The sequence below is a fragment of the Garra rufa genome, chromosome 4 (genome assembly GCF_049309525.1).
Source record: "Garra rufa chromosome 4, GarRuf1.0, whole genome shotgun sequence".
Lineage (NCBI taxonomy): Eukaryota > Metazoa > Chordata > Actinopteri > Cypriniformes > Cyprinidae > Garra > Garra rufa.
This window is the reverse complement of record NC_133364.1, coordinates 37,368,070-37,384,748: the sequence shown is the minus strand read 5'-3', so window position 1 is coordinate 37,384,748 and position 16,679 is coordinate 37,368,070. Positions and strand designations below refer to the sequence as shown.

General features: G+C 37.0%; 1 protein-coding gene across 1 annotated transcript; it reads left to right on the top strand.

Annotated features, from left to right (window-relative positions):
- The first annotated feature begins 904 nt into the window (after positions 1 to 904).
- Positions 905 to 7,017, top strand: LOC141334000 (uncharacterized). Its single transcript, XM_073839148.1, has one exon. The coding sequence runs from the start codon at positions 939 to 941 to the stop codon at positions 6,192 to 6,194; it is 5,256 nt and encodes a 1,751-aa protein (XP_073695249.1). The 5' UTR covers positions 905 to 938; the 3' UTR covers positions 6,195 to 7,017.
- The last annotated feature ends 9,662 nt before the right edge of the window (positions 7,018 to 16,679 follow it).

Here is a 16,679-nt window from a genome sequence, read left to right as displayed (position 1 = left end):
GCATAATAGTGTGAAGTGGTTTCATTGCGCTTGTTTGTGTGAAAGTCTTGTGCTACAACTGTCTGGCCTGTGCTTCAAAAGCGTCATGGTTTTTACAAGTAATGTGTTTAGGTGATCTATATTATTGAGCCAAAGCATATTCTACAAAAAGCTAACCTGATGAATATTAAATATCTATGAAATAACAGCTGAAAGGAGCAGTTGTGAAGTGTAGTTTAACATAAACATAAGGTTGTTATTCATTGCATTAAAGCCATTTTTCATGTAGATACCATAGCACACATACCTCTCGGAGACGTCTATTTGACGTTTGCATTTACATCCGCAAGACATTTGCTCATCTGCAATACGTTTATTGGCCGTTTCCTATCAGATGTCTATTAGATGTCTTACAGATGTTTATGAATTTGAATGAATATAAAACTTACATCTTACAGATGTCTGCCAGATGTTTGTACACAGCTGATGCTTTCCAGATCAGGAGATCTTTAACAGACATCTTGCAGACGTACATGTGCTATCTGGATTCACCCAGTCCTCATACTACACGTAATAGCACACGTAATCAGTTAAAATATGCTAAACACAGAATCTCAAACATGTGACACATGCTAAAACCGTGCTCAGTAGTTCAACTCGAATGTCTTCCTTTTAAAGGTGGTTGACAAACCTACTTAAAGTTGCTTAATGCCATCTTCTGCATGACACTTGTGTGACATCTGGCAAAAAATAAAGGATCGGATTTAGGCTGGCCAATACCAATCAGTTGAAACAATATTTCAAAGAGTTTCTGAGATTACATGCTACACCTCTTTTAGTAGCTAAGTGTGTATAATAAATGTTGGTTTTGTTGAATTGTTTTTAACATCGGTTTTAATTGTCTTTTTGTTGCCTTAGACCTGATGAAACTAAAAGAGGAGCATGAAGGACTGAATGGAATGGAAGAGGAAAATCAGTATGAGAACCATCATGATTTCACTAAAGAAAATTGCTCACAGATTGAAAGGACTTCCTCACGAGAAATAATTAAAAAAGAGATAAGAGGGAGAAGCTCTTTAACCTGCATTCAGTGTGGAAAGCGTTTCAGTCGCCATAAATACCTTAAAGCCCACATGAGAATTCACACCGGAGAGAAACCTTACACTTGCCAACATTGTCGAAAGAGTTTCACTCAAAAAGGAGTTCTTAACAGGCACATGAGAATTCACACTGGAAAGAAGGTGTATAAATGCAGAGAGTGTGGACAGAGTTTTTATCAACATGGAAATCTGAAAGTCCACATGAAAATGCATTCGAAAGAAAGGTCTTTTACCTGCGAACATTGTGGAAAACATTTTGACAGAAAACGCTACCTTAATTACCACATGAGAGAACACAATGGAGAAGGCCCTTTCATCTGTCCTCAGTGTGGAGTAAGTTTCACTCAGAAAGGAAGCCTTAACAGGCACATGAGAATTCACACTGTAAAGAAACCTTTTACTTGCCAACAGTGTGGAAAGGGTTATAGTATGAAAGGAAGCCTTAACAGGCATATGAGGATTCACACTGGAGAGAAACCTTACTCGTGCACTCATTGTGGAAAGGGTTTTTATCAATATGGGAACCTTAATCTCCACATGAAAGTTCACAGAGGAAAAATGCCTTTAAACAGCAAACAGTGTGAAACAAGATTCAAACCAGAAGTAAACCTTGATTCCCAAACAAGCGTACACACTGGAGAAAGGCTGTACACCTGTCAGCAGTGTGGAAAAAGTTTCAGCCGCAAAGGACACTTTGATTACCACATGAGAATTCACACTGAGAGACCCTACACATGCCTTCAGTGTGGAAAGAGTTTTGATCAAAATGAAAAGCTTGAAGTACACATGAGAATTCACACTGGAGAAAAACCTTTCTCCTGCCAACAGTGTGAAGTAAGCTTCACTCAGAAAGGAAGCCTTACCAGGCACATGAGAATTCACTCTGGAGAGAAACCTTACTCATGCCAACAGTGTGGAAAGAGTTTCAGGCTAAAAGTAAGCTTTAACAGACACATGAGAATTCACACTGGAGAAAACCCCTTCATCTGCCAACAGTGTGGAGTAAGTTTCACTCAGAAAGGAAGCCTTACCAGGCACGTGAGAATTCACACCAGAGAAAACTCTTTCACCTGCCAAGAGTGTGGAAAGAGTTTTAAGCTAAAAGGAAGCTTTAACAGTCACATGATGATTCACACTGGAGAGAAATCTATCATTTGCCAACAGTTTGGAGTAAGTTTCACTCAGAAAGGAAGCCTTACTCGGCACATGAGAAGTCACACTAGGGGAAAGCCTTACACATGCCATCAGTGTGGACAGAGTTTTGATCAAAATGAAAACCTTGAAGTACACATGAGAATTCACACTGAAGAAAACCCTTTTGCTGGCCAACAGTGTGGAAAGAATGTCACTCTAAAAGAAAGCCTTAATGGGAAAATTCAAACTGAAGAAAACTCTTTAGTCGACCAACAGTGCGGAAAGAATGTCACTCTAAAAGAAAGCCTTAACGAGAGCATGAGAATTCACACTGGAGAAAACCCTTTTGCCTGCCAAGAGTGTGGAAAGAGTTTCAGGCTAAAAGGAAGCTTTAACAGGCACATGAGGATTCACACTGGAGAGAATCCTATCGCTTGCCAACAGTTTGGAGTAAGTTTCACTCAGAAAGGTAGCCTTAATCGGCACATGAGAAGTCACACTAGGGAAAAGTATTACACATGCCATCAGTGTGGAAAGAGTTTTGATCAACAAGAAAAGCTTGAAGTACACATGAGAACTCACACTGGAGAAAGCCCTTTCACCTGCCCTCAGTGTGGAGTAAGTTTCACTCAGAAAGGAAGCCTTAATCGGCACATGAGAAGTCACGTTGTAGAGAAACCTTTCACCTGTCAACAGATTGGAGAAAGTTTGACCCAGAAAGTGATTCTCGGTAGGCACATGAGAAGTCACACTAGGGAAAAGCCTTACACATGCCATCAGTGTGGAAAGAGTTTCAGTGTAAAAAGAAACCTTGACAGGCATATGGGAATTCATACTGGAGAGAAACCTCACACATGCCCTAAGTGTGGAAAGGGTTTTCATCAACAAGGAAACCTTAAAATCCACATGAAAATTCATAGAGGAAACTGGCCTTTCATCTGCAAACAATGTGGAAAACATTTTGACCGAAAATTAAGCCTTAAGTACCACATGAGACTGCACACTGGAGAAGGCCTTTTCATCTGCACTCAGTGTGGAGTAAGTTTCACTCAGAAAGGAAGCCTTAATCGGCACATGAGAAGTCACACGAGGGAAAGGCCTTACACATGCCATCAGTGTGGAAAGAGTTTCGCTGTAAAAGGAAACCTTAACATTCATATGGGAATTCATGCTGGAGAGAAACCTTACTCATGCCCTAAGTGTGGAAAGGGCTTTCATCAACAAGGAAACCTTAAAACCCACATGAAAATTCATAGAGGAAGCTGGCCTTTTATCTGCAAACAGTGTGGAAAACATTTTGACCGAAAATTAAGCCTTAAGCGCCACATGAGACTGCACACTGGAGAAAGCCTTTTCATCTGCCCTCAGTGTGGAGTAAATTTCACTCAGAAAGGAAGCCTTAATCGGCACATGAGAAGTCACACTAGGGAAAGGCCTTACACATGCCCTCAGTGTGGACAGAGTTTCAATCAAAATGAAAAGCTCGAAGTACACATGAAAATTCACACTGAAGAAAACCCTTTTGCTGGGCAACAGTGTGGAAAGGGTGTCACTCTAAAAGAAAGCTTTAACGGGAAAATTCAAACTGAAGAAAACCCTTTCGTCGACCAACAGTGTGGAAAGGATGTAACCCTAAAAAAAAGCCTTAACGGGAAAATTCAAACTGAAGAAAACCCTTTCGTCGACCAACAGTGTGGAAAGAATGTCACTCTAAAAGAAGGTCTTAATGGGAGCATGAGAATTAAAATGGAAGAAAACTCTTTCGTCGACCAACAGTGTGGAAAGAATGTCACCCTAAAAGAAAGCCTTAACGGGAAAATTCAAACCGAAGAAAACCCTTTAGTCGACCAACAGTGTGGAAAGAATGTCACCCTAAAAGAAAGCCTTAACGGGAAAATTCAAACTGAAGAAAACCCTTTCGTCGACCAACAGTGTGGAAAGAATGTCACCCTAAAAAAAAGCCTTAACGGGAAAATTCAAACGGAAGAAAACCCTTTCGTCGACCAACAGTGTGGAAAGAATGTCACCCTAAAAGAAGGTCTTAATTGGAGCATGAGAATTCAAACTGAAGAAAACCCTTTTATCGACCAACAGTGTGGAAAGAATGTTACCCTAAAAGAAAGCCTTAACAAGAAAATTCAAACTGAAGAAAACCCTTTCGTCGACCAACAGTGTGGAAAGAATGTCACTCTAAAAGGTCTTAATTGGAGCATGAGAATTCAAACTGAAGAAAACCCTTTTATCGCCCAACAGTGTGGAAAGAATGTTACCCTAAAAGAAAGCCTTAACGAGAACATCAGAATTCAAACTGAAGAAAACCCTTTCGTCAACCAACAGTGTGGAAAGAATGTCACTCTAAAAGAAAGCCTTAACAAGACAATTCAAACTGAAGAAAACCCTTTTGTCGACCAACAGTGTGGAAAGAATGTCACCCTAAAAGAAAGCCTTAACGAGAGCATCAGAATTCAAACTGAAGAAAACCCTTTCGTCAACCAACAGTGTGGAAAGAATGTCACTCTAAAAGAAAGCCTTAACAAGACAATTCAAACTGAAGAAAACCCTTTCGTCGACCAACAGTGTGGAAAAAATGTCACCCTAAAAGAAAGCCTTAACGGGAAAATTCAAACTGAAGAAAACCCTTTCGTCGACCAACAGTGTGGAAAGAATGTCACCCTAAAAGAAAGCCTGAAGGGGAGCATGACAATTAAAATGGAAGAAAACCCTTTTGTCGACCAACAGTGTGAAAAGAATGTCACTCTAAAAGAAAGCCTTAACGGGAGCATGACAATTAAAATGGAAGAAAACTCTTTCGTTGACCAACAGTGTGGAAAGAAAGTCACTCTAAAAGAAGGTCTTAATGGGAGCATGAGAATTAAAATGGAAGAAAACCCTTTTACCTGCCAACAGTGTGGAAAGAATTTCACTCTAAAAGGAAGCCTCAGGAGGCACATGAAAACTCACACTGTAGAGAAACGTTACTCATGCCCTCAGTGTGGAAAACGTTTTCATCAACATGGAAATCTCAAAGTCCACATGAAAATTCATATGGAAAGGCCTTTCACCTGCAAACAGTGTGGAAGATATTTCAACCTTAAGGTTAACTATGATTACCATATGAGAGTACATGCTGGAGAAAGTCCTTTCACCTGTCCTCAGTGTGGAGTAGGCTTCACTCGAAAATCGAATCTCAGTAAGCACATGAGCATTCACACTGGAGAAAAGGCTTACTCATGCCCTCAGTGTGGAGAGAGTTTTGATCAAAATGAAAAGCTTGAAGTACACATGAGAATTCACACCGAAGAAAACCTTTTCGCAGATCAACAGTGTGAAAAGAATATTACTCTAAAAGGAAGCCTTAACAGGCACACTGCAGAGAAACCTCACAAATGCCCTGAGTGTGGAAATGGTTTTCGTACACGTGGAACCCTTAAAATCCACATGAAAGTTCATACACAAGAAAGGTATCTTACCTGTAAACTGTGTGGAAAACATTTCAACCTAAAAGTAAACCTTAAAAACCACATGAAAGTACACGCTGGAGAAAAAACTCACATATGCCCTCGGTGTGGAAAGGGTTTTCAGCTGCATAGAAGCCTTACTTGCCACATGAAAGTACACACTGGAGAAAGACCTTTCACCTGTCTTCAGTGTGGAAAGAGTTACAAACAAAAAACAAACCTTAACATGCACAAGAAAATTCACACTGGGGAGAAGAATTACAAATGCCTTCAGTGTGGGCAGAGTTTTTATAATATTGGAAACCTGAAAGCCCACATGAGAATCCATACAGGTGAAAATCCTTTTACTTGCCACGAGTGTGGAAGGCGTTTTAACAGAAAAGGAAACCTTAATGACCACATGAGAATTCACACTGGAGAATGCCCTTTTACCTGCCTACATTGTGGAGTAAGTTTCAATCAAAAAGGAACCCTTCACAGGCACATAAAACTTCACACTAGAGAAAAAGCCATGCATGTATGAGTGTGGAAAGGGTTTCTCAAGAAAATGTTATCACAGTGGTATTAAACTGTGGAAAGACTTGCGGAAACTAAGCAAACCTTGAGGTTCACACTGGAGATGAATTTTCTCTTGGCGCCAGTGTGGGAAGAGTTTCAACCTTAAAGAAAACGTGAACATTCACATGAGACTTCACAATGCAGAACAGTATATCAAATGACTTCGGAGCGAATGGTTTCATATATTTCAAAGGGAACCTAATGAATTTCGTGAAAAAGTCCAGGTGTAAAATCCCTCTGAAAAGCATTTTAATCCGATCACACAAACCACTTCAGTAGGTGGTCTGGGCCACATTCCAGACAAACCTGGACAAGTGTAAATGCATTTGGTTGTTGAAACCACATATGCCAATTTTACTCCCAAACTATGAAAATGATAAAAGTGAGCCTTTTATATGCCATATGGCATATTATCTTTATTAATAGTAGTGAAACTAATCTATCTTAGACTAATCTTTCTGGCAATGCTGAAGCCGGACTGATGCAGTTTTAGAAATGAGCTGATAATGAATCAAATGCAGAGCTTATTAGTTGCTTTCGGTGATGTGAACTCCTTTAAATTTGCAAATGGCGTGTGAATTGACCAGCAGATTTATATCTGTTTTGTGAAGACACGTTTATGTGGCCAAGAGTAATTGGAAACGTTTAATGAAGTTGCAATGCACAGAGGAGAAAAAGATAAGCAAGAAAGAATAGAGGAGCATATTTTCTCATCCCAGGGCATAATATTATGGGTTGTTGTTTTATGGCAGTATTTAACTGCCATACTGTTACCTTGAGAACTGTAAATAAATACCACACTTTCGATTAGAATTTTTGCGTAATCTTGTTCTTTTCTTTTTTTTTTCTTTAAGTTGTTATTCCTCTCCAACCCTACACAAGAGATAGGACGAGATAATTGGAGGCTTGTCTGTTACCAACAATTGAAAACGTAAATTTAAATTTTACCATGGCTGCATTTCCCGAAACCTTTTGAAAAGGTTAGTTCACCATAAAATAAAAATGAGCTCAATGCATTCTTGGTAAGTATGACTTACTTCTTTCAGACAAATCCAGTCGGAGTTCTATAAAAAAAATTATTCTGGCTCTTCAAAGCTTTATAATTGCAATAGGTGGGTGTTTGTCTTCAACAGTCCAAAACAAATCCAATAAAGCGTATCCACCCATAATAAAAAAGTGCCTCACACGGCTCTGAGGAGTGAATAAAGGCCTTCTCCAGTAGTGAATCTATGCGTTTTTGTAAGAATAGTTGTACACACAAGCTGCTCATAAGACAAATGCATCTTGAGAAACCCAATGTTTGTTTACAGAAGCAAAGGAAGAAAGGTTTCCTTATTTTAGCCACGGAAAATTGTCTCTTCTTTGCTTATGTCGAAATCTTATTACATGGATATTTTTCTCACAAAGATGTATCAATACGCTACAGGAGGCCTTTATTCACCCCCCAGAGCCATTTGAGACACTTTTTATAATTGATGGATACACTTTATTGGACTTGTTTTAGACTGTTGAAGAGAATCACCCACCCACTTCCATTATAAAGCTTTGATAAGCCAGGATCATTTTTAATATAACTCCAATTACATTTGTCTAAAAGAAGTCGTCATATACACCTAGGATGCTTTTAAGGGTAAGTAAATAATGTGCTATAATTCAATTAAAATTTTGGGGTGAACTAACCCTTTAACTCTACATCGTTATTAAGGCATAACTTAAGCCAGTGGTTCCCAAACTGGGGGGCGCGACCCCTAGGGGGGGGGGCGCGGAGTTATGTTAAAGGGGGCAGGTGTACAGGCAGGTGTACAGTCAGCCGATTTTTATAGAGATTCGAAAGAGATAAACGGCCGAAACATTCTGCTGCGTCGCTCGGCAATATTCAGCGCGCACTGCTCAATGTGTGACGCTCTGATCAGCATTCCGCTCTATGAATGTGCGTTCCGTTGAGTTGCTCACGGCCCTTATGAATGCTCCACTCGTGTACCACTTATGTTCAACGGAAAAGCAAAGTCCGCTCAAATAACGCGTCCGCGTCTGTTTAGCCTATACCCTTTGATCAGAACGTACTAAGTCAGTGGATGCGCGATCTATCGCCAGATTCACACAAACTGCTATACTATTAAATATATGCAAAACCATATATTACTCAACCAGATTCTAGGAGCATGCTGTGCGGTGCGTCGTGCAAATCCCGTCTCTTCAACTTAAATTAAAATGGCTCACTCATATATGTGTGAATTCACTACAGAGCGTCAGCCTTGCGCTTTCACCTTGTACTTTGCAGGCTGCAGCCGTTGGTAATCAAAAAAGGGGCAGAGTGTAAACAAGTGAGTTTGTACGTTTCATTTTCCGTTTAAATCCTTACAAAACTATGTAGCTCTATACACAGTGTTTAACAAACTTGTTAGACCACCCGTCAAAAACATTTTTACAACTAAAAATTGTATAGTCATTTTATTAGGTAAATAACAAACGATTAAATTGTCTTTATTCACACTTAATAACCAAAAACTAATAAAACATATATATATATATATATATTATTATTATTATTATTTTTTTTTTATTATTATTATCATTTTTTTTTTGTATGCCTCCTTTGGCCTTGGTAAAAGCTTAAATTCTTGCTGTCATTGTTTTAATGCACTTTTCCACAGACTCTCTGTACATCCAAATGCAATCTTTGTGCAATCTATCTTTAAATCCATTCAATCCCAAAACGAAATACATCTTAGCATTAGAAACACTACTTTGACTAAAGATCTTACACATACTGGTGGATTAACATTAAAAATAATTTTTGTAATCACTTAGTTTGGGGCAGCTGTGGTACAAACCTTACACTGGGTGCTGGTCCAATAAATTTGTTAACCGCAGTCAGGCATGGGCAGTATTTCAAAAATACAAAATACTATATTGTACTTAAATACATTTAATCTTTAGTATTTTTGTATTTCCAGAATACATAAATTACTTTTTGCCAATCTACCTCTTTATTAGACTGCTGATTTCCTGTATCAACAAGTATACAAAATAACAAATACAAAAATATTAAGATTAAATTAGTGGTGGGCCGTTATCGGCGTTAACGTGCTGCGTTAACGTGAAACTCTTATCGCGCGATAATAAAAATATCGCCGTTAATCTATTCTCAAATTTGGGTTGGGAGCTGGGTCTAAACTACGCAAGCTATGATGACTTTCACCTTGATAGTTTAACGCGGATGTATACCGAAGACTGTAGAATATGTTCGCGCGTTTAAGTCTCCTCCGCAAAAACACAGACGGGATCACGTCGTCCTCCATTCATAAAAACCGAATCTACTATAGCGAAATGCCACGTAAATTCGTCGTTTTTTGGATTCATAAATCAAATGTTGGTCAGTCACTTAATTCAAATCGCGATATGGACTAGTGTATGTGAAAACTGAAATGCAAAAAGACCGTTTAAATATGAATCCGATATGTTCCGTTTGCCTATCTGTACGTATGCATTGCGGAGACGAGCTTTTACTACACGCATACTGAAACACACGTGACGCTCCCGGTCATTTTTGGCATTTTCATCTCACATGAACAGATAAACTCGATCTCCCAAACTGCTGTGAGTGTCACTTTTACCGTTTCATTTGAGAAAACTAGCATCATATCATACTGTATGACACAGAAACTTCACAGCAACCTGTCAAAATAAAAGTACGGTGTAACCTGTAATGGGCTGGGTAGGTGTTGGCAGTAAAAAACACAATCTAATAGGGAGAAAAAATAATTTCAGTGTTAGTTAGTTAGTAAACACAAGTACATCTAATTGAACATAAGTTATTTTCATCAACAAATTATCATAGAACAGCTTTATGAGCTTTATGATCCATTCAAAGACTTACTTTTAGTCATTATTTGGGTAGCACACATATTCTGAATGCCTTCAGCAGAATTCAAATTAGCCATTTTGATCTAGATTAATTCCAAGATTTAATCTAGATTAATCTAGATTAAAAAAAATTAATCTATGCCTACCCCTAATTTAAATACAAAATACATTTGATTACATTGTAAATACATTGCACTCAATGTCACATGGGGGGGCTTGAATTTTTGTTATTCTGCAAAAGGGGGGCCCGGCAGAAAAAGTTTGGGAACCACTGACTTAAGCGGTGCCTCATTATTTATACACAGTTTCCGAAACATACTCACATAGAACATGTTTTTCCATCCCAATGCGCTACTTTTCCGTTGAGTCTTGCAGCTCCTCACATAGGCTTGAAGTAGACTTGGGACCTTCTGTTTTGCTAACAATTAACATTATCATAAGGGTTTTTTGCATACATGTGGTTTCATTTGTTACTATATATTTTTGTAAATGTAGAATAAGTTTTATGACATGTTTGTGTTAAATTTTGATTTGTTTGATGTGTGTACATATGAGGAAAACAAATCTTTTGTTAGTGTAGTTGAAAGAAACATGCTAGTCAGCCTATAACATTTCTAACATGTTTCTAGCCTGACTAGCAAGTTGCTAGCATGTTTCTAACATGATTAGCAAGCTGTAAGCATGTTTCTAGCATGATTAGCAAGTTGCTAACATGTTTATAGCATGACTGACAAGTTACTAGCATGTTGCTAAAATGATTAACATGTTACTAGCATGATTGTAGATAGCTAAATAGATTAGAAATATTAGAGTGGAAGTTTGAATGGAAGCTTGATTTAGTCTCAATGGATTCTTGAAGTCTATGGAATTTACGATTTTTAATCTTCAATTTTATGAAAAGTATAAGTACTATGGAGATGGTGGTTCAGTCTTGAAAGCTCTAAGAGGAGTAGCATTCAGAAATTTAGTCGAAGAAGAAGAAAAAGCTTAATCAGCAGATAAGTGGGTTGGCTTTTTCAAGCCCACTTAATTAAAAATTTGTTGGGAATAAATAATTTGGCACTTCAAATTTTGCTGGGAGATGAACCAAGGTAATCTATACTTGAACTATTTTTCTATTTGAAAGAAAAGTCAAATTGTTAAACTGGTATATATATATATATATATATATATATATTTATTAGTTCTTGTTTCAGGCTTCCCTACTGCTTCACACTCATTTCCAGTAGATGGCGGGAATGCACCATTTTAATCCGCCAATAAACTCCAGAAGAAGAAGTGACCTCAAAAGCCTGCGTCGCTCCTGTGTCTGTGATCTGAGGAAAGGTTTGTGTGTTCATTCATTTAACGTATTTAAATCATAACGAGGCGTAAACAATGACATGCATTGACTATAATTTGTGTAACCACCGCAATACTGTAATATATTAAAGAACATTATTGCGTGTGTAAGTTAAGCGCGTCCACAGATGAGTAACAGAAAAGTTGCGTCTCATTTCGCTCCCTATATATCGTGACTCAGTTTAGTAAACTAGTTGGGTCACTGGCAAGTAGAGATAGAGAAACGGAGCTTAAAAACGAAACTGAAACCGTTTCTAATCGCTGGACGCCTGCTAGTCAAAACAGTGCAACGACAACAACAAATATGTTATATGTTTCCCATCAACTTGTCAAGTTAAGTCTCTGCAGAATTGGTCTAAAGTAAGAGTTGAAAACATTTTATTTATTTATTTATTTATTTACTTATTTTTTCAAAATAATTATGCATGCAAATGGTGAAATATCCAAGGTACACATTTCTAGCAATTGCACAGTTAATTCTCATATTGTATTTTTAGAATGTTTTGGAATATTTGTCTTCTCCCCAAATTTTAACACTGAAACAGTAATAATATTACATGTAAAGATATATTTTTGCTATTTTATTTTCAGAGGTAAAATGTTACCAATTACATTAAAAAAAAAAAAACATCAAGCGAGGTGTGTGAGATATTTTGTGTTTTGAATCTAGTTTTTCTCTTTTTTTTTGTAAAAGGCAAAAAAGTTGATCATACTGATTTCAAAGTTAAGTATTCATTCGTTTGAATATACATTGAACCAAAAACTCTCGTAGCATCTTGATTGATTATTCAGAATACTTTATTTTTGACAAAACATCCCATGTTTCAGTAGTAGACAATATAAGATAAATAACTTAAACTTCACTTTTTAAATGACTGAGAAACAACAATGGAATAAAATACAAAAATGATTTCATATAATTTTCATCTGTATATATTTAGTGGTTAAGGTTCAGGACAGCTATCTCCCAAATGAACGTACCCACTAAATGATGATTTTATATATATAACACTTACTGATATTTGAAATGTTATTGTGGGTTTCAACAGATGGACAACAGCAGGATCTTAGTAAACATTCTAAGATTTGAATTCTTAAATGCATTTTAAATTTTAAATTGTGCTCTTTAATTTGTAAGTGCTAATTTTGAACCTGTTTGTTAGTTTGCTTGTTTAATAAACCGTCACTCTGACAGACTCCTTTACCACTGCACACAGAAATTTAGTTTTCGTTAGTTTTTTTTTTAGGTTTTTTTTTTTTTGTTAATCATTCTCATCTTATTCATGACAGAGTGCCCACACTCTGAACACACAGAAATATGTCAGTTATTAAGGAGGAGACTGAAGACCTCAGGATTGAAGAAGTTTTCAGTATCAAACAAGAAGATACTGAGGAACAAACAGGTTGGTTTTAATTTTCAATGCTTTTGATTCTCATTAAAATGGCAACATGAGTTTGTTGTGATTGGTTAATCCTCATTCATTTAGTGTAGGATACCCAGCTTTTCTTCTGTATCGGTTTGCAGTAGGCAAGTTTATTAAGGTTTTAAAATCTGTTCAGAATTTAAAAGTGCACAAAATGTTCAAAATAAGTCCAAAAATAGTCCAAAAAAAAAAAAAAAAAAAGGTTTAGGTTTTTTTTTCTATTTTTAATTGTTTGTAATACCTACTTTTTTTTCGAACTCGTCCTGGACAGTTTGTCTGATTTTCACCAAAATTGGCTCAGATCATCTTCAGACCATGCTGGCAGAAAGTTATCGAATTCAAATTGATTAGTCAAACCATTCTCGAATAACATGTGAACAAATTCTACGAAAGGCTATATCTCTGCAATGGTTTGTTGTATTGGGACCAAACTTGGTGTGTGTTATAACAAGTTTGACCTGAGTCTACCTGCAGGGTTCTGGCACAGTGCCACCTAGTGGTCCGGAGATACGAATTTTTAATTTTTTTTTTTGATTATAACTACTCAATGGTTTGGCAAAAAATCACAAAAACTGGTGCAGCATATCAGTGCATCATGCCGACTCCAACCATACCCAATTTTCCCATGTCAACATTCTGATTTTCTATCTTAAAATGCTATATTTTATGCACGTATTGACGTATTATGTTATGTGTCTTTGGCACAATGCCCTCACAATACTCTCAAATATCCTACTTCCAAGTTGAATGTTATGTTTTAACAGCCAGATTCCTTGAACTTATGCAATATTAATCCTTAATTTATCACATAATTGTAATGCAACTAAAGATAAGTTATGAGGAACCTTTTTTCATTACTTTATCAAATCTTCAATTTGTCACATGACAGACACAATAAACGAATTGTTGAATCAGAGTTACACTGTATTACGTGTAATTTAATGGTAGTATACATTTTTTGAAATAAAAAAAGAATGTGTAATTTACGATGAAAAATTTGGAACTTGAATTACTTTCATTTTGAGATTTTTTTAAAGCATTTTCCTCATTATTTCAGAACACATAATAGGAATAAGAAGAGTTTGTACTCGATGTAGTTGTAGTTCATGCATCTTTTCTGCAAAGATATTTAAAAAGTGATTAGTTTAAGATTTACGTCATGTTGCTAACTTCAGGTGTGGTGCACTTGGAATAGATCTTTTCTTTAACAAGAGGGTTAATAAAGAAAAATGTCCTGCGGTGTGACAGTACAAATGTACTTTTGCAGTGGTTCCAAAATGTGCATGTCATGGGCTTGACCGGGCTTCAGTATAACATTATTATGAATGGGCTCCTTCTACTAATTAAAGTTTTCTCAGAAATTTTGCTGATTTAAAGTCAGGATATTGGTGTCACACCAAAGGACATGGTTTTCAGAGACAAAATGTATCAAGCTCCTACTTTTATAAGTATATGGATAAAAAAAAAAATTGCCATTTACTAAAATTGACACCTGTAGAATCATGCCGGAGACATTTATTAGGGGCCAAGGTTGACACTGAAGGTGCGTAGGCACCTATTGTATCCGTTGGCATTCTTCTTCCGTTTCTTCCGCTTCTTCCGCTTGAGTCTATGGCGGCCCATAGAATTGTTTGTGGGAAAGTTGTTGTTTTTTTCTCTGAATTTTCTTGTTTTAATTGTCCAAAAAAACTACTTTTTCGAACCAAAATTTTTACCAAAATTGGCTCAGATCATCTTCAAACCATGCTGGCAAAAAATAATGGAATTCAAGTTGATTAGTCGAACCATTCTCGAATAACACGTAAACAAATTCTCCGAAAAGCACACAAAAATGGACGTGAGGCTGTATCTCCGCAAAGGTTTGTCGTATTGAGACCAAACTTGGTGTGTGTTATAACAAGCATGACCTGAGGCAACCTGCAGTGTTTTGGCACAGTGCCACCTAGTGGTCAGGATATACAAAAATAGCTATTTTGATTATAACTTTTTAATGGTTTGGCCAAAAGATTTTAGTGCATTATGCCAACTCCAACCATACCCAGTATTTTTATGCGTCTTTGGCACCATGCCCTCACAGTACTCAAAAAGTTTGGTGGCCGAGCTTCTGGTGAAAATGGCTTATTGTACTGAAAATGGTCTCAAAATATTCCTTGGATCATGTCGAGAACATTGATACCAATTATGCAAAAATAGGCTAAACTTCCTGTCCGCAATTTTAATACTTTTTCGAACTCCTCCTAGACCAGTGGTCCGATTTTCATCAAATTCGACTTGGATAATCTTCAGACCATGCTGACAAAAAGTTATTGATTTCGTGTTGATATACAAAACCGTTTTAATTTAACGCATGAACAAATTTGCTGGAAAGATGCCAAAGTGCATCTAAAGCTGTATCTCTGCAAAGCTTTGAGAAATTTGCACCAAATTTTGTATGTGGCATTGGCACCTCACACTGATTACAATCAATTCGGTAACAGCGCCACCTATTGGTCTAGGGTAATAAACCATTCATTAACCATTAATTACATTTTCAAAAATGTTAATAACTGTACATTGCATTAGCCTATTGGAAAGTGAAAGTGGTCTCAAAATATTCCTTGGGTCATGAAGATAACATAGATATCAAGTATACCATTGTTGGCAGAATTTCCTGTCCGCCATTTTGATTTATGTTGAAAACATACTTTTTCTAACTCTGCCTAAACCGTTCCTCCTATTTTTACCAAAATCGAGTCAAATCATCTTCAGACTGTGGTGACAAAATGCAGCTTTATTGAAAGCAGTGTAATTGCTGATATCATATATACTAAACGTCGTTATGCTTTTCTTTTTGATTTGTAGATGTTGCAAACAAATTAAACTGTGCATCTGTGCCATTCATTTACACAGAGATAAATGGAACATGCAGAATTCATATTTAAATATTTTGTGGCTTAAAATTCAGACATTTTTGATTTATCCAGCCTGAGTTTGGCAGATTCCATTACTACCTTTCCCGATCCCATCCTTCCCTCTCCCACTTAGTTTTCTGTCAAAACACTGTCCTATCAAACATAAAGGCAAAAACACCTAAAATAAAGTTAGAAAGCATAAGGCTTGCTTTGTCAGAATGCCATTTTCTTAGTCAAGTAAAAAAAATCCAACCCACAGTAATGCTTTATAACTGTTTACGGCAGATATACTTGAACGGTATATAACTTGACTTTTTAATTATTTGTTACCAAAATGTGCGTCAAATATGCTAAGCAAGCAAGCTAGAATATGTGGGACATGCTAGAACAGGGGTGTCCAACCCTGTTCCTGGAGATCTACCATCCTACAAAGTACAGCTCCAACCCTGATCAAACGCACCTGAGCCAGCTAATTAATTTCTTAGTAGTACTTTATAATTACAGACAGCTGTGTTGGAGCAGGGCTGGAACTGAAGTCTGCAGGTAGGTAGATCTCCAGGAACTGTTTTTCTTTTAATGTCAGTTAACAAATGTACTTGATGGCACATACCGCCACCTACTGCACGTCTCTTGAGTGACATCTTGTGTAAAATACAGGATCAGGTTTAGGCTGGCCAATACAAGTAGTTAAATAATGCTGAAACAATATTAAAAAAAAGGTTCTGGGATTATATGCTCCACCACTTTCTGTAGTTCAGTGTGTATGAGGAAGTATAACCCCCTTGTTGTTGTTTATGATGTTCTACGTGTTTAAAATGATTTTGATGTCTTTTTTTGTTTTTGCCTTAGACCTTAAAGTGGAGAATGAAGTACTGAATGAAACGGAAGAGAAAGATCATCATGGTTTCACAACTGAAGAAGAAACGT